This window comes from Papio anubis, chromosome 10 (assembly GCF_008728515.1).
Source record: "Papio anubis isolate 15944 chromosome 10, Panubis1.0, whole genome shotgun sequence".
NCBI lineage: Eukaryota > Metazoa > Chordata > Mammalia > Primates > Cercopithecidae > Papio > Papio anubis.
In genome coordinates this window covers 98,906,915-98,929,978 of record NC_044985.1, presented here as the reverse complement: position 1 = coordinate 98,929,978, position 23,064 = coordinate 98,906,915, and the positions used below count along the sequence as shown (strand labels likewise).

The 23,064-nt window shown below is 38.3% G+C and overlaps 1 protein-coding gene across 1 annotated transcript in view; it reads left to right on the top strand.

Annotated features, from left to right (window-relative positions):
• ABCA12 (ATP binding cassette subfamily A member 12) overlaps positions 1 to 23,064 on the top strand; it is a 307,782-nt gene that overhangs the window by 108,858 nt on the left and 175,860 nt on the right. Inside the window, exon 3 of the mRNA XM_021923961.2 lies at positions 13,393 to 13,486. Within this exon, the coding sequence (XP_021779653.2) occupies positions 13,393 to 13,486 (94 nt within the window). The remainder of the gene's footprint in view (positions 1 to 13,392; positions 13,487 to 23,064) is intronic.

The following is a 23,064-nucleotide window of genomic DNA, read 5'->3' as shown; positions in this document are numbered from 1 at the left end:
AATCATAAAGTGGGGAAAGGACACCCTTTTCAACAAATGGTGCTGGGATAATTGGCTAGCCACATGTAGGAGAATGAAACTGGATCCTCATCTCACTTTATACAAAAATCAACTCAAGATAGATTAAGGACTTAAACCTAAGAACTGAAAGTATAAAAATTCTAGAAGATAACATTGGAAAAATCCTTCTAGATGTTGGCTTAGGCAAGGATTTCATGACCAAGAACCTAAAAGCAAATGCAATAAAAACAAAGATAAATAGCTGAAACCTATTAAACTAAAGAGCTTTTGCATGGCACAAGGAACAGTCAGCAGAATAAATAGACAACCCAGAGTGGCATAAAATCTTCACAATCTATACGTCTGACAAAGGACTAATATCCAGAATCTACAAAAAACTCAAATAGATCAGTAAGAAAAAAACAATCCCATCAAAAAGTGGGCTAAGGACATGAACAGACAATTCTCAAAAGAAGATATACAAATGGCCAACAAACATATGAAAAAATGCTCAGCATCACTAATGGTCAGGGAAACGAAAATCAAAACCACAATGTGATACCGCTTCACTCCTGCAAGAATGGCCATAATCAAAAAGTCAAAAAAGAATAGACATTGGCATGGATGAAGTGAACAGGGAACACTTCTACACTGCTGGTAGGAATGTAAACTAGTACAGCCACTATTGAAAACAGTGTGGAAATTCCTTAAAGAACTAAAAGTAGAACTACCATTTGATCCAGCAATCCCACTACTGGATATCTACCCAGAGGAAAATAAGTCATTATTTGAAAAGGTACTTGCACACACATGTTTATAGAAGCACAATTCACAATTGCAAAATTGTGGAAGCAACCCAAATGCCCATCAATCGACAAGTGGATAAAGAAACTGTGGTGTATATACGTGTGTGTGTGTGTGTGTGTGTGTGTGTGTGTGTGTGTGTATATGATGGAATACTACACAGCCATAAAAAGGAATGAATGAACAGCATTTGCAGTGACTTGGATAAGATTGGAGACTATTATTCTAAGTGAAGTAACTCAGGAATGGAAAACCAAACATTGTTTGTTCTCACTAATATGTGGGAGCTAAGTTATGAGGACACAAAGGCATAAGAATGATACAATGGACTTTTGAGGCTTGGGGGGAAGAATGAGAGGGGGACGAGGGATAGAAAAGTACGAATGTGGTGCATTGTATACTGCTTCGGTGCTAGGTGCCCTAAAATCACACAAATTACCACTAAAGAACTTATGTCACCAAATAATACCTGTACCCCAATAACTTATGGAAAAAAAGAAGAAAAAAAGGGAAAACCAGAAAAGCCAAAAAGTAACAGATGTTGGCATGGATGCAGAGAAAAGAAAACATTCATACACTGTTGATGAAAATGTAAATTAGTTCAGACTACGGAAAACAGTATAGAAATATCTCAAGGAATTGAAAATAAAGCTACCATTTGAATCAGCAATCTCACTACTGGGTATCTACCCAAAGGACACATGCACTTGTATGTTTATTGCAATGCTACTTATAATAGTAAAGTCATGGAAACAATCTAAGCGTCCACCAACAGTTGATTGGATAAAGAAAATGTGGCAGGCCAGGTGCAGTGGCTCACACCTGTAATCCCAGCACTTTGGGAGGCTGAGGCGGGCAGATCACTTGAGGTCAGGAGTTTGAGACCAGCCTGACCAACATGGTGAAACCCCATATCTACTCAAAATACAAAGTTAGCTGGGTGTGGTGGCAGACACCTATAACCCCAGCTACTCGTGAGGCTGAGGCAGTGAATCACTGGACCCAGGAGGTGGAGGTTACAGTGAACTGAGATTGCATCACTGCACCCGAGCCTGGGCAACAGAGCAAAATTCCATCTTAAAAAAGAGAAAAAGAAAAGAAAAGAAAATGTGGTATATAAGCACCGTCGAATACTACACAGCCATAAAAAAGAATGAAATCATGTCCTTTGCAACAGCATGGATGGAGCTGGAGGCCATTATCCTAAGTGAACTAACATAGAAGCAGAAAATCACATATCATGTGTTCTCACTTATAAGTAGAAACTAAACAAATGCTACACATGGGCATAAAGTCAGAGAAAATAGACTCTGGGAATGTCATAGTGGGGAAGGGATGATGGGTGAGAAATTACCTACTGGATACAATGTACAATATTTTGGTGATGGGCACACTAGAAGCCTAGTCCTCACCATTACATATGTAATACCCATGTAACCAACAAGCACATGTAGCCCCAAATCTCAATTTTTTAAAAAAGAAGATAGGTCCTAAATAGGCATATCAAGGAGTGACTTCAGATTTCAACAGAGGTGGGATCTAATTCCAGCCTTCTGACCTAAACACGGGAAATTAACTTTAGTTGTTTATTTTCTGTGGTAACTGTTTCGGTAGTGGATCACACTGTAGCTCAGTTGGTGACAGAACTAGCTTTTCCACTCAGACGTTGTCACAACTTGCTAAAGGCTTACATTTTGGATCAAGCTTGACATACCCTCCTGCAATCCCCACCTTGCTCATATTACTACCTTTCACAGTGACTGCAGAAAGAAGAAAACTTTGCTTCAAAATTTAAGAGCAAGTTTGTCTATGCATTAAAATATTTTTTAGAATAAAACAAATTAGGATTAAACTATAATTTCAAAATAATCCTAAATCAGATTGAAATAAACTAGGTCCTGCACAACTTACTCAACTATGTGGTCAGTGTTCCAGTTCCTTTTATCTCTTCTGAATTGGTATCATTTACTCCCTTAATCCCTTTTAATTGCTCGAAAATTTTAGTTCTACCTATTGATTATGGTGTCTGGCACATAGTAGAATGCAAATTTTATGAATGTAGTCAATCATTAAAAAGTAACTGAGGTGAAGAGGTTTCAGAAATGGGAGCAATAGAAGAGTTGATTGAGTTAATGTCTGATAAAAATCCATTGCTTCTGTAAACACCATAAAAAATTTACCAATCTTTAAAGTTCAAATCTATAAGTATGGATTTCACAAAACTTTCTTGATTCTAGTCTTCAGATGAGTCATTTCTTTAGATGGCAGTGAGGTACACCAGTGTATTAGTGTGTTCTCATGCTGCTAATAAAGACATACCTTAAACTGGGTAATTTATAAAGAAAGAGGTTTAATGGACTCACAGTTTCACATGGCTGAGGAGGCCTCACACTCATGGTGGAAGGCAAAGAAGGAGCAAAGATACATTTTACTTGGCAGCAGGCAAGAGCTTGTGCAGGGGAACTCCCATTTATAAAACCATCAGATCTCATGAGACTTGTTCACTATCATGAGAACAGCGCAGGAAAGACCCGCCCCCATGATTCAATTACCTCCCACTGGCTTCCTCCCACAACATGTGGGGATTATGGGAGCTACAGTTCAACATGAGATTTGGGTGGGGACACAGTCAAATCATATCACCCAGAAAGACCAATTAATTGAGAACTCTGAGCCATTTTTATTTCCTCACTGGGAAACTAAGTTTGTTCATGGGAACTAAGGTTTATTTTGGGTCTTAGGTAGCAAGCTCTTACTTTGCAATGTAAACCTTGGAATCCTCTTGTTACCATCAAATAACAGTCATTCTTGTCTTATAGGACAATGCTAAAAGAAAGAAATGAAAAAGGAAAAAAGAGATAGTGTACTTTATATATGTAAGTTTGAGCAATTTTTATTTTCAAGTTTGCAATAAAAAGTTCTAATTCTAGGTTACAAGGAGTCCTTTAAATGACTTTCCGTGCTCTCCTAGAATAATAAAAGTATAGTATTCAAATCAAAGACAGCCAGTAATCCATTTTGTAGTGGGTTAACTCTATAATTTAGTGATTAACTCTGCTAGTGTAGCCAGACTCCCTGGGTTCAAACACCAGCTGTACTGCTTAGTGGCTTCTAGAAGAAAAGCTCATTTAGTCATTTTAAGATCCTGTCTTCCCATCAGCAAGAGGAAAGGAGGTTATTATGTTAAAAGTGATAATACATGTTGTGTTTAGCAGAGCATGTTGCACAATCTAAGCAGTCAATATATATTAGCTATTATAATTTGGAGTATTGTATTGAATGCTAACGTTAATTATAACAAGACCACTTGACAACAAGAATTCATCCTGGGGAACATATTTTGTAACAGTACTTAACAGAATTGTTAACATTGCCAAGGGAAAGAGGGGATTTTGTCTTTCTTCAAATACTCATAGAATTCTCATGTGGAAGAGGAGGCCAAACTTAGACAAATAGGCAGTAGTTACGGGAAGAAATATTTCACCTTAATATAAGCAAAAATATCAGACAACATGAGTTGTCCAATGATGAAGCAGTCTCATAGTAAACTTCTAATCACTAGAAGCATTCACATAGAGGTTGGATAACCATATGGCAGATATATTTTCCCTAAGTCTTAACGTACCAGTCATTCTGGACTTATTTCTGTTCCTGGAATATCCCCCTCTCTTCCCCATCTGTGGATCTTCACACATATGCTTCTTCTGCTCAAAAGACTCCCACTTCTTTCTCACGCTCCATCCGACACATATTTATTTCTTGTGTTTGACCCTTTTTCATCCTTCATGTTTTAGACTCAGCTGTCTTTGATTTATCTTTCTCTTGCATTCTTTACTTCCTATGTCATATTATGCATTCCAGCTAGCTGTAATTATTTTTTTCAATTTCTATTTTAGATATGGGGAGTATGTGTGCAGGATTGTTAGATGAGTATATTGCATCCAAGTGGTGAGCATAGTACCAAATAGGTGGTTTTTCAACCCATGCCTCCATCCCTCTCTCCTCTAGTACTCTGCAGTGTCTGTTGTTCCCATGTATATGTCCATAAGTGCTCAATGTTTAACTCCCACTTATAAGTGAGAATACAGAGTATTTAGTTTTCTGTTCTTACATTAACTTGCTAAGGATCATGGCTTCAGCTCCATCCATGTTTTTGCAAACGACATGATTACATGATTTCATTCTTTTTCATGGCTATGTAATATTCCATGGTGTATATGTACCACATTTTCTTTATCCAATTCACCATTGATGGACAGGTAGGTTGATTTCGTGTCTTTGCTATTGTTAGTAGCAAGGTGATGAACATATGAGTGTATGTATCTTTTTGGTATAATGATCTTTTTTCCTCTGGTTATATGCCCAGTAAAGGGATTGCAAGGTTAAATGGTAGCTTTGTTTTAGGTTCTTTTGAGAAATCTCCAAACTGCTTTCCACAGTGGCTGAACTGATTTATACTCCCATCAACAGTAGATAAGTGTTCCCTATTCTCTGAAGCCTCGCCAGCATCTGTTTTTTTTTTTTTGTCATCATTGTTTTGATTTTTTTTTTTTTTTTTTACTTTTTAATGATGGCCATTCTGACTTATGTGAGGCCAAAACAGCATGACACTGGTCCAGAAACAGGTGCATATAACAACTGAACAGAATTGGAAACTGAGAAAGAAAGCACCATACTCACAACCACCTGATCTTTGACAAGGCTCGCAAAACCAAGCAATGGGGGAAAGGACTCCCTATTCAATAAGAGGTGCTGGGATAACTGACCAGCCATATGCAGGTTAATAAAACTGGGCCCCTACCTTTCCCCATATATAAAAATTAACTCAAGATGGATTAGGGAGTTAAATGTAAGACCTCAAACTCTAAAAATCCTAAAAGAAAATGTAGGAAATACCCTTCTTGATATTGGCCTTGGCAAATCATTTTTGGCTAAGTCCCCAAAAGCAATTGTAACAAAACCACAAATTGATAAATGGGACCTAATTAAGCTAAAGAGCTTCTGCCCAGCCAAAGAAATCATCAGCCGGGAGTGGTGGCTCATGCCTGTAATCCCAGCATTTTGGGAGGCCAAGGCTGGCAGATCACCTGAGGTCAAGAGTTCAAGAGTAGCCTGGTCAACATGGTAAAACCCCGTCTCTACTAAAAATACAAAAATGAGCCGGGCGTGGTGGCACATGCCTGTAATCACAGCTACTTGGGAGGCTGAGGCAGGAGACTTGCTTGAACCTGGGAGGTGGAGGTTGCAGTGAGCTGAGATCATGCCACTCTACCCTGGGCAACAGAGCAAGAATTGGTCTCAAAAAAAAAAAAAAATTATATATATATATCTCAATTGAGGAAACAGATAACCTAAAGAATGGGAGAAAATACTCTCAAACTCTGCATGCAACAGAAGTCTAATATCCAGAATCTATACAAACTTAAATCAGCAAGCAAAAAGCAAATAATCCCATTTAAAAAATTGGCAAAAGACATGAACAGATGCTTCTCAAAAGATCACATACAAGTGGCCAACAAACATATAAGAATGCTCATCCTCACTAATCATAGAGAAATGCAAATTAGTTGTAATTATTTTTTTGTTTCCCTTTCTCAAAAGACTGAAAACTTACATTGCTATATCTCCAGTGTCTGGTCCATAGTAGATGCTCAATAATTTTTTGTTGTATTTATGTGTACATCTTAAATAAATGGTTACTGTTTTACATATATTTATATGTATACTCTAAATTTCCTTAAAACTCTCCAAAACTATGATGATATGAAGAGGAATGAAAACTCTTCATCTTAGCCTTTTGTTTTTGTTTTTGGATCGAGGCAAAAGAAATCCTATTCAAATATAGAAATTGTACTGATATTCAGTATCATATCATTCTTTTTTTTATTAATTTTTTTTTTTTTTTGAGACGGCGTCTCACTGTGTCATCCAGACTGGAGTGCAGTAGTGAGATCTTGGCTCACTGCAACCTCCACCTCTTGGGTTCAAATGATTCTTCTGCCTCAGCCTCCTGAGTAGCTGAGACTACAAGCACATGCCACCATGCTCGGCTAATTTTTGTATTTTCAGTAGAGACGGATTTTCACCATGTTGACCAGGCTGGTCTCAAATTCCTGACCTCAAGCAATCCCCCCGCCTCGGCCTCCCAAAGTGCTGGGATTACAGGCGTTGGCCACCATGCCCTGCTGAGTATCATTTATTTTTGACATAACCAGCCTCAGGTTACTCTAGTATAAAGGCACAAACTCAAATGTCTGTAGGGACAAAATATGTAATGTATAGGTAAAGTGCACCAAGCACTTCATTAAAAAGTGGGGAATGGTGACATCTAAGATGAACTAGAGAGTACTTTCCCCATTTAAAGGCATTCACATTTCATTGAAAACAATAACAAAACCATGTGCAAGAAACAAAACCGCTCTGTGAGTCTGATGTGATCTTTCTACCGCCAGTCTGTTACTTCTGCTCTAGGATAATAAGATGTAGTAATTAAATTCACAGAGTCTCCAAACAGTAGTTTAGTTTCATATAATTTAAAAAATATATAGTTAGACTTGTTTACTTAAATTTCACCTGTATCTTATTTTCTTTACTGTTTAGCGAAAATGGTAAGATAATAACAATGGTAGACAAAAATAGAATCAGATAGACTAGCATTCATTAGAATAAAGGGTTCCGACAACGTAATAAAGTAGTGATATTCTGAAGTTGAAATTATATGCTTTGCCCAAATTTTTTTGAACATCGGGTTTTTGAAATTTGTAAATACTTGAAATAATAGTTCTTAGCAGGTGCAGAGGAAAATATTACTAGATAATTTGATTTCGTTAATAGATACTGCAGATTAGCTTTAAATGAAAAAATTGCAATGAATTTACATTTGATTAATTCCAGGAATTGCTTAAGATTTAAACTTGTAATTTTGAGTTCATGACTTAGTGACTGCAAGGTCACTGAAATGTGCCCTGACATTATCATTAATTCTCCAAACCTCAATACTTGCAGGCAACGGGATAGAGTTTCTAGATGTGAAGCTTGTGTTTATCTCTTTTTCTGTTGCTTCATCTTTTGCATTCTTTTAAAAATTAGTCTGGATTTTCAAAAAGAAATGCAGAAATCTTTTAAATAATTTCTAAACTTTTTATTTTGAAACAAATTTAAAGAAATGTTGCAAGAACAGTGCAAATAACTTTTTTTTTGTTTTTTAGAACAATTTGAGATGGGTGCTCCATTACCCCCAGATACTTTAATGTAAATTTTCTACAAAATAAGCATAGCTAAATACCACCATCAAATCCTTAGACTCAAGGTTCACCAGTTGTTGGAACTGTGGCCTTTGTACAGCAAAAGGATCCAGTTTAGAATTACGTGCTGCATCTAGTTTTCATGACTCTCATCTCCTTTAGTCTGTAACAGTTTCTCAGTTTTTCCTTGACCTTCACGACCCTGACACTTTCGAACCTTCATGACCAATTGTCTTGTAAAGTATCGGTTGTTTCTTTATTTTTTGAGTCAGGTTATTATTCATCTTTGGCAGAATGTCAGAGAAATGATCCTCTTTTTTCCATTTCATCACATTAGGTTGTGCGTGATGACAATTTGTCCCATTTTGTAGGGAAATATTTTGTAGGTACGTGCTGCATTCCTCATTAAGCTTTCAATTTGTTTATGTTTACCTATGTGTTTGTTTCCATCAGCAGAGATTCATGGATTCCTAGTTTGCTTAATTAAATATATTTTATTTTCAAATATATTTTAACGTTTAAATGCAGCCACAGGCTGGTATCTGTATTCTTGGATGTGTCCTCATCATTCATTGCCAATCCCTTTGTAGTAAATCCATCATGCTTCTATCAATCTACCTACCTACCTGTCTACATCAATCAATCAAGCAAGCTATATAACTATCTATCCTTTTGTATCATCTCTCTCTATCTTCTACATATCATCTTTAGCTATGTCGAGTATTGAAAATAGTGAGACCCCACTAGCAATGATCACACCTAGCACTCAGTTGTCTACTAAAAGAAGCTAGGATTTTTTTGAAAAATAGGTGTTTTCAGGAATTGGACAAAGAAGGTATACAATGAGGCAGAAATAAATTGTGGAACCAGAAAGTAAAAAATAAATCATACACACACGCATTTTAATCTACATTTTATGTCTCTTTATACACTTGGGAATTAGGAGTTTATGCCCACTTTGCTCATTCTAACCCAACACTACCAAGTTCATTCTAGTTTCCTTCTTTTCCAATTGTTATAACTCCCCTGATGGATAGTGGGAAGCCTGACTCCCCTAATGGGGGATATATCTACTTTTATCATCAACCTGCTCTTATGAAATCAATCACCTGCCACTGCCTCTGTCCTGTCTTCTTGCACTGACACCTTCTTCACCCCACTTGGGCTCTGACACCCCACATCTCACTGCTTCAGTGCCCATGTCCTCTTCACCCTTCTAAGTCCCCACTTCCCTCACTGGGTCGCTGTGGCTCCCCAAGTACTAGTATGTACACTTACCTTGCTAGACCTACCTATGGACTTTTGGATTGAATTTTTCAGGAAAAGAAGAAGAAAAAGAGAACAGAATGGTACATGTGAGTAGAAAATAAATCCTGGAGAAATAAAAGGATACCAATGCCCTGGCCCACTAAGGAATTATACACTATTTAGTGTGCACATACCCTTTGATGCCAACAGTATAGGGGGGTGGAATGCCAAGGAGATTTATAGACAGTGTAAAATAATTACACTCTAAGCAAAAATATGAAACCTTTAAACATTGCTTTCCTCAAGCATCTCAAGTAGCTCCGATGTCTATGTGTGTCAAATTAATATATTATCCCTTTCTCTAAACAAACAGAAAAAAGTCATGGCTCATTGGTTTAGAGTTTGAATCCTTGGCACCGCATTTGCTTCTAGGTTGCTTATAATCATATTTAAAATGGTGTTGTGAACAACACTGCTGCTATGAAAATTTAAATTTTATTTATTTCTTGCTTTTGTGATTAACCTGTCAAGCTTAACATTTGTGAGACCGTAGTATAGAGGGCTTTGTATTTATTATCCCTCTAAAATGCAGTATGCAGAAATGTTCTCTAAACCTTTCCCTGACCTGAAATCCCAGGGAAATCTTGTAATAATAGATTTGTTTATAGGCTGGCTGTGGTTTTTGCCTTCAACAGAGTCTAAAATGCCGTAAACGTCTCTGGTATATATTACATTTTTGTCTGGATTCAAAACATGTTTAAAATTAATTTTAAGACTCACCAAAACATCCTCATGAAATCAACAAATTAGATCAAGCAAAAGACAACTTAAACATACCATACAATATATGCCCCTTATCTGAATGTGGATATGTTGGTATAGTTGATCTCAGTCACTGAATTCTCATGAAGTTGCCATAGAAAATGAATAGATGTTCCTTAAAGTAGCTATGGGGCATCAAGGCTACTCAGATGAATACTTTCCTTAAAGAATAACTATGGCCTCAAATACAAAACTGATAAATCCACAAACATTAATTTTTTAACCTTAATTCTTTCTACTCTACATTTCAAATGAGAAACATAAAATAAAGATGATACCTTGTATCCAGGATCTTTAAAGAACAATCTCTAATTTCAAAATAAATCAGAGATGAGGCTAGAATAATAACACATCTTACATTTCTGTAGCACTCATATTTTTGCAATATAATTTCTGTAATGCTTTCTTATTTGCTGCTCAGAACAGTACGATAATTATATATAAAAAAAAATTCTGGCCTCCTATATATCTTGGGATTCAGATCCTTGTTCCCTGCTCTGCCTCACAATTGGATATATGACTTTGGACAAGTTATGCTAACTTTCTGCACCTGGAAATACAAAATAAGAGTTGGATCAGATTACAGGACCTTAGGATGGCTTTGGCAGTCTGGTCAAACCTACAGCCTCTTTAAGAATAATGTTTTAAAATTCATCATGTAAAACAAAATAAAAAGGATTATAAATAAAACCAATTATACTGAAATTCAGTTATCAGAGTATTAAAAAAACAAATTTGGCTGGGCACGGTGGCTAACGCTTGTAATCCCAGCACTTTGGGAGGCCAAGGCGGGCAGATCACGAGATTAAGAGATTGAGACCATCCTGGGCTACATTGTGAAACCCTGTCTCTACTAAAAATACAAAAATTAGCTGGGCATGGTGGCACACGCCTGTAGTCCCAGCTACTCTTGAGACTGAGGCAGGAGAATTGCTTGAACCTAGGAGGCAGAGGTTGCAGTGAGCTGAGATCGCACCATTGCACTCCAGCCTGGCGACAGAGCAAGACTCCGTCTCAAAGAAAAAAAAGCAAATTTGTGATATGGTAATATGTGTGTCTCCTTATTATGCATTAAATCAAAGGTCTAGTGGTGAATTCATAACTAATTTTAATGTAGTAATGAGTATAAATAGCACTTTAAGGTATCTGCAACAACTCTAATGTGATTTTTAAATATCCATAATTTCTATTAGTGACAAAGTCACAGGTACTTCTAACAACACTGTGGTTCATTCCCTACATTCGTCATTAATGGAAATACTAAATGTTAATAACAAGCTAGATAAAATAAATATATAACCTCTTTTTCTCCCATTCAAATTTACAAACGTCCTGAATTCTCTTCATTAGGTGATCCCAAAGAAACTTTCCAACAAAAATATTCCAGGACTTTGTGAACACTCCTGTTAGATAGGCAGGGTGGCATACATCTACATCCACTCTCCTCAAGGTGCAGTCCACGGATCAGCTGTGTCAGCATCACCTACCCGGGAGCCTCTTAGAAATGTAGAATCTCAGCCCCCACCTCAGATCTTCTGAACCATAATCTGTATGTTTACAAGATCCCAAGTTGATTTGGAGTCCACCCAAATGTTTGAGAAGCACTGTTTTAGATTAAGTTGTTCAGTCTGTATGGGTGCTTTTCAAGCTCTGATCAAACCCAGTGCCTCTGGATTCCTTGGATCTATAGTGAACTTCCATTTTTGAAAACTTACCCTTATACCCAAAGTCTAAGAAGCTGATGAGACAGGCCTACCAGCGAGGACAGCAGCACTCTTGGATGTGCAATGGAGATTTTAGTAGCAAATGTACATTAGGAGCTATTTAAGGATGAGTAATTTATGGGGTTTGGATTGCTTTGGTGAATGGAAGAGCTCCAGGTAGATTGTTTGAGATTTGGCTGAAGCAAATTGTCTCTGAAAAGTAGGAGAGGAAAGGTAAGTCTGACCACAAAACTATACAGAAACGCAGTTCCAAGTTTCACTTTATTAAGTATATGCAAAATTTGTCCCTGTGGTGTGGTTTGAACACCATAACTATTTGCATATCACAGTTAATGTTCTTGTGAATATGTGTTTTTCATGGCTCTGGAGCCAATTATATAGATCTATAAAATATTAAGCAGTTAGTGTTTTTCAAACTGAATCATATCTACATGGGGAGGAAAACCAGCTCATAAACTACTTAAAGTGAAATTCTCTAATAGAAATTTCAGGCCGGGTGCGGTGGCTCACACCGGTAATCCCAGCACTTTGGGAGGCCAAGGCAGGTGGATCACAAGGTCAGGAGTTCAAGACCAGCCTGGCCAAGATAGCAAAACCTCATATCTAATAAAGATACAAAAATTAGCCAAGCATGGTGGCGGGTGCCTGTAACCCCAGCTACTCAGGAGGCTGAGGCAGAGAATTGCTTGAACCTGGGAGGCAGAGGTTGCAGCGAGCCAAGATCGTGCCACTGCACTCCAAGCCTGGGCGACAGAGCAAGACTCCATCTCAAAAAAAAAAAAAAAAAAAGCAATTTCAATGCAGTATGTGTTTTTGAGCATCTAGTTTTCATCTAGTGGTAGAAATTTAGGTATCAATAAGACACTGCCCCTACCATAAATGAACGGCCAGTTTATTTGGGAAGTGGGCAAAAAAAATCATTATAACAGTGTAAATTCTATGATAGAAGCAGACACGCAAGACATTAAGGAGTACGTGGAACTACATGGGACTTGAAGTTCCTTTTTACTCCCTCACTCATTGACTCAATTATTTCTCCGTTGGTCCATTCTTAGGTTCATTTATTCAACATTATTTATGGGTCATGACCCATGTCACACACCAGTCTTTATGACAGAGCGTAGAATGCTGACATTGAAAAGGCTAAAATAGGCATAGGTTGAAATTACTTTGGGTTCCGTATGCCCTGTTTAGAACATTGTGTCTTATCCAAGGGAAGTGGGAAATTCTAAAGGATTTTTAAGGAATGAAGTAACCAATCAGGTTTAATTTTAATATAATCATGATTGGGGCAGTCAAGAGAGGTGATCCAAAAGAAGTCTTCAGAAGATTATTTCGTGGTTTTAAGCCTGGAAAAATCATTCTTCTGTGCATTTACAGGTCTTTTACATATTTAAAAAATCATTCATTTTTTATTAATAATATCTACAGTTGGTCAAATATTCAGCTTGTGTTGAAATATTATAGTATGACACATTTTTTGTAGTCAGGTCTTAAAAATCTTTGGTTCAACAATAAAACTAACCGTTTTTTCTACCATTATGTTGCAGCTTTGGACACTTGTCTTGATCTTCTGGCCAGTTATTATTTTCATAATTTTGGCTATCACCCGGACCAAATTTCCTCCAACTGCAAAACCAACTTGTAAGTAAATGAAATTTGTTTCTTTCCCTAATTTTCAGATTCTAGTTAAAATTTATTTTGGTACCACTTTAGTGTTTCATTTCAGTTTTTTTTGTGTGTGTGTGTGTGTATAGTGTTTTCACTTGGAAGGATCAATACGAACAATTTGTGTGTTTTTTACCCTAGATTTTCAAGTTGGTCAGCAAGTTGAGTTTGTAATATTATGTAGAAAAATACGAAGCTTGTAGAAGCCAGAAAATATTTTAGGCTTTTTAAAATTTTGACCCATTGATTATTCATTTCATGCATTTTGCCATGATATGCACAACACAAACAAGCAGCAACCTAGCGCTACATCATTCTTTACTTTTGTAATGGAAACCATAGTCTTGTATTTGATCAACTGAACAAATGAAAATCCAGAGTAGTATACACATCTCTTCTCTCTCTTTAGGGCTGATATTTGAGGGGTGTAAGTGTGTCAACACATTTAGTTCAAGAGAAGATTGTTCTCTAATTAGTGCTCTTTCAGTTACATTTAGTAACTGTCAAGTTGTAAAATGGGCAGAATGCCTGACACTCCGTTATTTTCTTTTGGATCCAGAATGAAAAAGTAGAAAGGACTAAGAAAAGTCCTCAAAACTGAGGGGAATGAGGGTTTTAACCCCAGCGGTTTGACGAATGCTGTTTTTGTTTTTGTTTTTTCCCTGTGAAGCCAGTTTTCTTAAAAGAGGAGGAAAAGTCAAACCAGATGCTTCTTGCTTCACAAAGCAGCCATCTCCTAAAAAGCTTCTTGTAAATCAAATTTCTATAAATCAGATTGTATTTCACAAAAATTGCGGTAATTTGCTATGTAAAAGAAGACAATGCTGAGTTATTTTGTAAAGAGAGTAAAAAGTTAGTGACTTTTAAAAATAATTACAGTGTTTTTGAATCACCCAGTTCTAAGAAATCAGATGAGAACCAAAGCAGAATTTACATGAATCATGCACAATAGGCTAATTCAAAAGAAAATGTTAATTCAGTTAGTGGAAAGCATTTGAACTCTTGGTGCTAGACTAAATAATTCCTTACATTTAAATAGTAATTTATTTCTGTTTTGTTTTGTTTTGTTGAGACGGAGTCTCGTTCTGTCACCCAGGCTGGAGTATAGTGGCATGATCTCAAGTCACTGCAAGCTCTGCCTCCCGGGTTCACACCATTCTCCTGAGTCAGCCTCCCGAGTAGCTGGGACTACAGGTGCCCGCCACCACGCCCAGCTAATTTTTTTTTTGTATTTTTAGTAAAGACGGGATTTCACCGTGTTAGCCAGGATGGTCTCGATCTCCTGACCTCGTGATTCGCCCACCTTGGCCTCCCAAAATGCTGGGATTACAGGCGTGAGTCACCACACCCGGCCAATAGTACTTTATTTCTAAATGATTTTTTCTCAAGTCATTTGAGTTATTGATGAGATTTTATTAGATTGTTCATAAAAATAGCATAATTTTGCTCTCTTCATATTATGTGTATATTAGCTATTTATAACAGATTGGCTCCATCGTATACTGTTGGAGTTTATATGTTCGTTCATATCTTAAGTAGCATGGGCCTCAGAAATAATCCATTTATATATTTGTACGTATCTTAAGTAGCATGGGCTTCAGGAATATCATATAAGTAGGACAAATACTCTTAAATAGTTAATATGCTAACTAGCAATTTTCCCAGGTTCAAGCAATACTCTGCCTCAGCCACCCAAGTAGCTGGGATTACAGGCAACCTGCCACCACACCGGCTAATTTTTGTATTTTTAGTAGAGACGGTGTTTCACCATCTTGGTCGGGCTGGTCTTGAACTCCCAACCTCGTGATCCATCGCCTCGGCCTCCCAAAGTGCTGGCATTACAGGCGTGAGCCACCAAACCTGGCCTTTTCCCCCGCTTTTGTAGTAGAAAGAGAATAACTTTGAGATGTCAGTTTAGATTTAGATGCTTTTATCCTGTTTTTTTAAATTGCTCTTGTTTTTCTTTGTTTCTCATATATGTCTTTTATGCTGAAAGATTACAATTGGCCAATAATTCATCATAATAAAAATATTTCTTGATCTCATACTGTATACCAGACACTTAGTAAGGTGGTGACTGTATTATTCATCTCAGTTAAGAAAACTAATGCACAGAGAAATTAAGTAACTTGACCAAGATGGTACAGTTAATAAGTAGTGGTGTCAGGATTTGAAACCAAGCAGTCTGGCTCCAGAATCTGGTTTTAAGCTCATGAACTCACATTTCTTACATCTGTTAGTCAGTACTAATTTTTCACATTGCATCATTTACATTTTGTAAAAGTGAACTAAAATTAGAAACTAGGAATAGAAGCACCCCTGCTTTGTCTCAATTATGAAATCAAGAAATATGGGGAGTAGGTGCATTCCAATGTATGTATTAAGAGTTATCCTAACTATTAATATTCAATGCTACCTGTGTCCAACTAATTCTTCATGAATCATTGTAGCTGAAGTATCATAGAAATTAGGTCCTCTTTAATAGAGTTAAAATCACTTGTGGGCTATCGTGCTAGTGGGGCAATAGAGAAGCGAAGATGGAACTCTAGAATCCACCTCTAGATGAAACTCAGCCGTGGTGGGTCCCTTAGTTTTCATCATTAGATCATGGGTGTGCAGGAGAGCAGGGTGCAGTCTGAAATCCTACACTCACGCCCTCGCCCTCACTTCCCTGAAAACATACCACAGGAAAAGTCAGCAGCAAGAGCGACGCCAGAACACACCTCACTCCTCTGACTTTCACAACTCTCATCAGTGAGATGCCCCGCAGGTTCTTTCAACATGAAGACTGTACAATAGCTCCTCTTACCAATTCAGGCACTGGAGTCATGACAACATGCATGGATCCCACAACAACTTCTGTTCTGTAATACTGTGGGTACATTCTGTTCCCAGAGGAGCCAGGCAGGTCTGTAGGACTTGATAACTCATTTAGAACAATTATAATTAGCAAGTTAAAGGATTCCCTTCATAGTCTTTTTGATTGTGGGGCATCTGGAGAAGTCTGCATTTTTGATGAGAGGGAACCAGCTGCAATCCCTGACACCAGGGGTGCTGGTCCAGATAACATACATATTCCCAACATCACCTGACTTCACTCACTCCCTTTTGTGTTGCAACAAACGGCTTAGGTAACTAGCCTCTGCAAATAATAAATCCCAGGTAAAGAAAACCTTTTAAGCCTGGCAGGCAGGCCCTAATTCTTCTCATTCAAACAGGGAAGAAATGAGCTGAGGTGCCAAGTTTGAAGTAGTTTCAATCTCTTACAATCTCCACATGCAGCAGCTTGTCAAGAGGCAAATGTTAAAGCCGAAAAACCCTGTTTAGGAACAAGGGCCAACAAAACAGCACAAATCTCCACAAGACACACTTAGACTAAGCCAAGCTGTAACATGCAGCAAGCTTATTTTGTCTCCCTTTAATACATACATACCCATGAATGTTCAGGCAAGCCGTCCCTAATTACTATGCAACTATTTTTCAAGTACAGTAAAACCCTGACAGAATGAGATAAGTAGACTCCAAACAAAAGTAGTCATGTCAAATAAGAAGTCACACTTTTGTGAAGTTACTGAAAAACAATGTTTTTCTATTGTTCCCTAAATACCTCTAAAAGTGCAATGGAAATCATACTGTGCAAATATGACCATACATTGCATTAAGCCCCAACTATCTCAAGGCTGTCACTTTCTAACATTCCTGGGCTCTCTGCGGATAAGAAATTCAGCCCATCTCACATTTGAAAATCAGGACTGGTGGAAGGCAGGAGCCATCCACAAACTGAATTATATCCAGATTTATATTATCACAGAGTTATACTAAATAGCACCCATCCAGATGTTACTCAACAGCTTTGGTAAATGCAAGGATGTCCAACATTTTTGGCATGACTTTTTTTTGCCTCCAAAGTATACCCTTTATCTTCAGGGATGCATAAAAGTAATAACAGGGATGAACATTTATTGAAGGCTTTACTATGTGTCAGACACTGGGCTGAGTACTTTGCATGCCTTAGTTAATACTCACATCATTTCTTTGGGCCATGCAATAGGATTGTCCCTATTTTAAAGATGAGAAAATTGAGACAGAAAAATGCGTTAAGTAATTTACCGATGTTCACATGGTTATTATGTGCTGGAGCCTGGATTTTTGAACAAGATACCTGCAGACAGGTGGTTTTATTTAGGTCATGGGTGCCACCGATGGCAGTCCTGAGGTCTGGTTCATTACAGTAACTCATTTTTCTTCCTCATACCACTTATTAGCACTATCATATATTGAGCATTGCTGTAAACATGAACTCAAGTTGTTTTTCTACTTGTTAGTAGCTCTGGGGAAAAAAATCTGAGAAGGAAGATTGAAATTGTTGATCAGCAAGTGGTTTTGTGGGATCCATGCATGTTATCAGCGACTCCGAATTATACACAAGATTGGTAGAGGAGCTATTGTACAGTCTTCGCGTTGAAAGAGCCTGCGGGGGCGTCACTGATGAGGGCTGTGAAAGTCAAAAGAGGTGAGGTGTGTTCTGGCGTTGCTCTTGCTCTTTTGACTTTTCCTGTGGTATGTTTTTCAGGAAGTGAGGACTAAGGAGGCGCACACGGAGTGCGGGATTCAGGCTGCACCCTGCTCTCCAGCCTGTAATGATAGCTGAGACCACAGAAACTCAGGCCACTGTTTGCTATCTTGATTGGCTCAGAATCTCCATAGGTTTTTTGTTGTTGTTGTTGTTCTGAGAAGCTCAGGATTCATCATCATTTGTCTTTTGCCATGGATTGCCCAATCCAGTTTCTGCATTCTCATGAGTACCAGCAACACTAGTTAGTCTTTCAGGTTGGAAACATCTGAATCATCCTTGACTACTCCCTTCCTTTACCTCCCATAACCGCTGGCATGCAAGTCAGAATCCATCTGTGCAATGTGTCGCAGAGTTACTCTGCCCTTCCACCCTTCCTGCCACCCCTTGGTTCAAGATCCCATTGTCTCATGCTTGGATTGCTTCATAGCTTTGTGACTGTAAAAGTGCGTGTGTGTGTGTGTGTGTGCGCGCGCGTGTGTGTGCGCACCTACCTCCAACTCTTTCCATGTTTCATCATCAAATAATCTTCCTAAAATACTGTTTGAGCCCATTAGGTTTCACCTTCTCATTGTCTGACTTTCAAGACCTTCAAATTCAGGATTCTTCCAACTTTGTGTTCATGCTGTTCTGCAGTAGAATGCCTGTGCTTAAGGAGGAAGTGTCTGAATGTCCTCCACATCTCTCATTCTCACTCCCACGTTGAGGCATGTCCTTATATTTCTGCCTGAATGCCAGTTAAAAGCCAAGCTCACATCCAAGGCGTTCCCATTTAGCCTTGTCTGATCACTCAAACCCCAATCAATTTTCCTTTATATCTCTCTTGTTGAAGTATTGGCTTATAAAGGTCTTTGAGCGTTTGATGCTTCAATCTTGACTCACTCATTGGATGGATAGTACATTAATAGCAGAAATCACATCATACCACCGTACTCACAAGGTACTGCATGATTCCTAACAGGGAACAAAGTCGCAATGCAACAGGTCAGAATCTGATACAATTTGGAAGACGGATATGGGGGACTGGATTACAAAATTCACCCAATGATAGTAAGAAAAACTCGATGTGAGTCTGAGATGGGTAAGGGACAAGGAGCTAGTTTGTTTTGGTTTGCTATTTACTTTTCAGATACAGGTAAATCTGACTATGGGATCAAAATAATGTCTATAATGCCCATATAGGGGGAAAGAAAATGAATGTAAAGCTCCATCACTCCTTCCCAGCAAGATCCACCTGGGAATTTCCATCACAAATATGAAAGAGTTCCAAATATGTAGGAGAGATTTTTGTGTAGGAGATTTAACCGCCTACTTCTTGCTTAAGAACTTTCAGAAAATTTTGGAACAGCTTTTGAATTTCACGGCCAAAGACCCATCTTGTACTTCCTCCATCAGCAGATTGTAGTCAGTGACTTTTTGGGAAACATTACTGACCCTTCAAATACCAACCTGGAGATAAATTCTGTGGAAGCCGTAGAAACTGAGATTGGGATTTGATTGGGACCCTGTTTCCTCCAGTGTCCCGTGCAGAGCTGCCTGAAGCACACAGAGGGGAGGCAGATGTGGACACGGCTGCAATCACTCACTCACAGGGATGACTACAGCTCCTGCTGCCAGTGGTCCATCTCCCCCAGATCCTGGCCTGATTCTCATGCAATGTGGATGGCCACGCCCTAATTCCAGCTAACACGATGACAAGATTTCTCAACTAATACCCTCTTAGGCTCAGTATACAGAATTGCATCAGAGAATAGGAAATATCTGAAGTACAATAAAACTTAATTTTAACAAGTAGAAAAATTAAGAGTAAGGAAGGGTATTTTCTCTCCATCCTGTATCATCCCTACATTGTGTGATCTACCTGGCAAGCTTCCCAAAGGTGATTGTCTCAGTGAAATTGGCCGTACAAATGTCTCTTGGCTTTTTACTCCTTTTCTCTTTCCTTCATAAGAGCAGAGGGCCTTTTCTCAGACAGGGCCTCCTGTCAGATAGGGAGCACTAATGTCCAAGTCTATCCGATAAGTAAAGATGAATGGTTGAATATTTATAATATCTTTATAACATATATATTTTTTTGAGATGGAGTCTCTCTCTGTCACCCAGGCTGGAGTGCAGTGGCACGATTTCGGCTCACTGCAACCTCTGCCACCCGGGTTCAAGTGATTCTCCTGCCTCAGCCTCCTGAGTAGCTGGGGTTACAGGTACTACAGGTTACATTAGCCAACATGCCTGGCTAATGTCAGATTTACCTGGATCTGAAAAGTAAATAGCAAAAATGAAACAAAACTAAGCTAAACAAAAACTTGGTATACTTAGATTAGTGCCTGCTATATGGTAAGAGCTATAAAAGTGTTGGACATTATTTTCTATACTGTATTATTTATGATACTATATATGTTTAGAGTATAGCACCTATCCTTGAGTATCATGAAGATAATCTAGCATCTTGTCATCATTTGTCAGATGAGGAAGCTGAGGCTCAGAAATTTTAAGATACTTTATGGGGCCAGGTGCCATGACTCATGCCTATAATCCCAGCAGTTTGGGAGGCTGAGCTGGGTGGATCACCTGAGGTCAGGAGTTCGAGACCAGCCTGACCAACATGGTGAAACCCCAACTCTACTAAAAATACAAAAAATTAGCTGGGCCTGGGGGTGGGCACCTGTAATCCCAGCTACTTGGTAGGCTGAGGCAGGAGAACTGCTTGAACCCAGGAGGCAGAGGTTGCAGTGAGCTGAGATCATACCATTGCACTCTAGCCTAGGCAACAAGAGTGAAACTCCATCTCAAAAATGGCAACAAAAATAAGAAATTTTAAGAGACATTATTAAAGTTTCACATTTATTCTTGCCATCATCACATATTTAAAGGGCGCCTGTTGCATCTATTAAGCACTAATTAAGAAAGCCATGAGCCCTCACAGCAATCAAGCCTATAGGAGAGCAATAAGTATATCAGAAACTATTGCAATGTGAAAAATTCCACAGTGGAGGTAGGTCCAAGACAGAAGCAAAGAAGTTGGAGTCAGCAACTTTGCCTGGGACCAAGGCAAGTGCATTACAAAATTAGAGGGTTTGAAAAAACTCAGTGATCAAGATCAATGATAGTTCAAGAGAGTATTTTACAAAATAAAAATTAATACAAAACCTTATGATGAACAAAATATCAATATTTAAAGTAAAAACAGGATCAGGGTTACCAACTTTTCTTTTTTCTTAGCTCCAATGTGGAGTTCAGTGCTAAGACTTAGCATGAGTCTTGAAGAATGAGTAGGAGTTTGTCAGTTAGATAACCAGTGTCGTTCCATTTCTTCCAGAAAGCAGCTTACGTGAGTGAGGACACAGAATGTGAAAGAGTTAGATGTGCCAGGAATTTGGAATCTCTTTTGCCTGAAAGAGGAAGATGCTTGCTGAGTACTGAGAGATAAGGCTGTTTGGTCCAAACCAAAAGTATTAGACTTTGTTTCTATTTTTTGAGATAGTCTTGCACTGTCGCCCAGACTGGAGCACAGTGGTGTGATCTCGGCTCACTACAACTTCTGCCTCCCGGGTTCAAGCAATTCTCCTGTCTCAGCCTCCCAAGGAGCTGGGACTACAGGTGCACACTATCATGCCCAGCTAATTTTTGTATTTTTAGTAGAGACAGGGTTTCACCATGTTGGCCAGGCTGTTCTCAAACTCCTGACCTCAAGTGATCCACTCCCCTCAGCCTCCCAAAGTGTTGGGGCGGATTACAGGTGTGAGCCATCGCATCAGGCCTAGATTTTATTTTAAAGGTGATGAGAAGCCATTGGATTTTTTTTAACTAAATTAGTTTTATTTAAAAATGTTTAGAGATTTTTCTGACTCTAGATATACATGCTCATTATTAAAAATTAAATAATGAGATATGAGTGGTATATTGTAAAAAATGGAAGTCCTGCATAATCTCACCCTCTAAAGAGAACCTTTGTTAACATTTCAGTGTACATTTGCTAGGACTTTTTTCTATGTATATACCAAATACTTGCAAATACACACACATAGGCACACACGCACACACATGTGTACAAACAAATACAACAGGACCATTGGGACTAGACAATAGTTTAGAAGGTGTTCCTGCAGCTGTGTGAGAGATGGTTTTAATGAGTAGGAGCTGGTGGCTGGATAGGGAATTCTGGTGTTAAGACTTCCACTTCAGTCTTCTTTTTCATGATCTCTTGATTGCCCAAGAGAAATAGTAACTGAGGCTAAAAGAAATCTGTGTACTTCTCTATCAGAGCTAGCTATTTCCTTAGGCTTTTTAAACACCCCATTCTTCAATCCTCCATTTTATTTTCAGATTTTTAAAATCCATATTTCTTTTAAAAATAGAGAATTACTCTTTATACTATGAAGGTTTTCAATGCAAGGTTAGCCATAACCCTCTAATTTCATACTGTCCAAAATAAGATTTACATAGTTTAGGAAAATTTGGGAAGTGAAAATGGAGCAAACTAAGGAGAAAATAATACAGAAATCACATGCTATTACCAATATTTTTCTTTTGTCTTTTCTCTATTTTGGAGATTGACAAACATATGTACCCAGCTACTCTACCTCAATCAAAATGATCTAAGTACGTCTGCTGAAATAGAGATGGCAGAGTATTACCCTAGGCTTTCTGATTTGGCATCTGGAGGTGGAGGTGGAGTTGGAGGTGGTGGTGAGTGGGATGGTGTTGAGGACCAGAGAGTTTAAATTTTGAAGAACTCGCCAGGTGATTCTTATGCTACTTCAAGTTTGTGAGCTACTTTTTCCTTTCTTTTCAACTTAAAAATAATTTTAGATCAGTGTGCATTTTTGACTTGCTCATCACTGTGAAAACAAACCAGAGAATGGATTTAATTCTTTGAATAATCACAGAGAAGAACTTGCTTTCACCTGAGTTAGCTTGCAGGCTTTCAGTGCCTGCCAGCATCCTATCCTTCTTTTCAGCATTCAGTCTTTCACTGTGATCC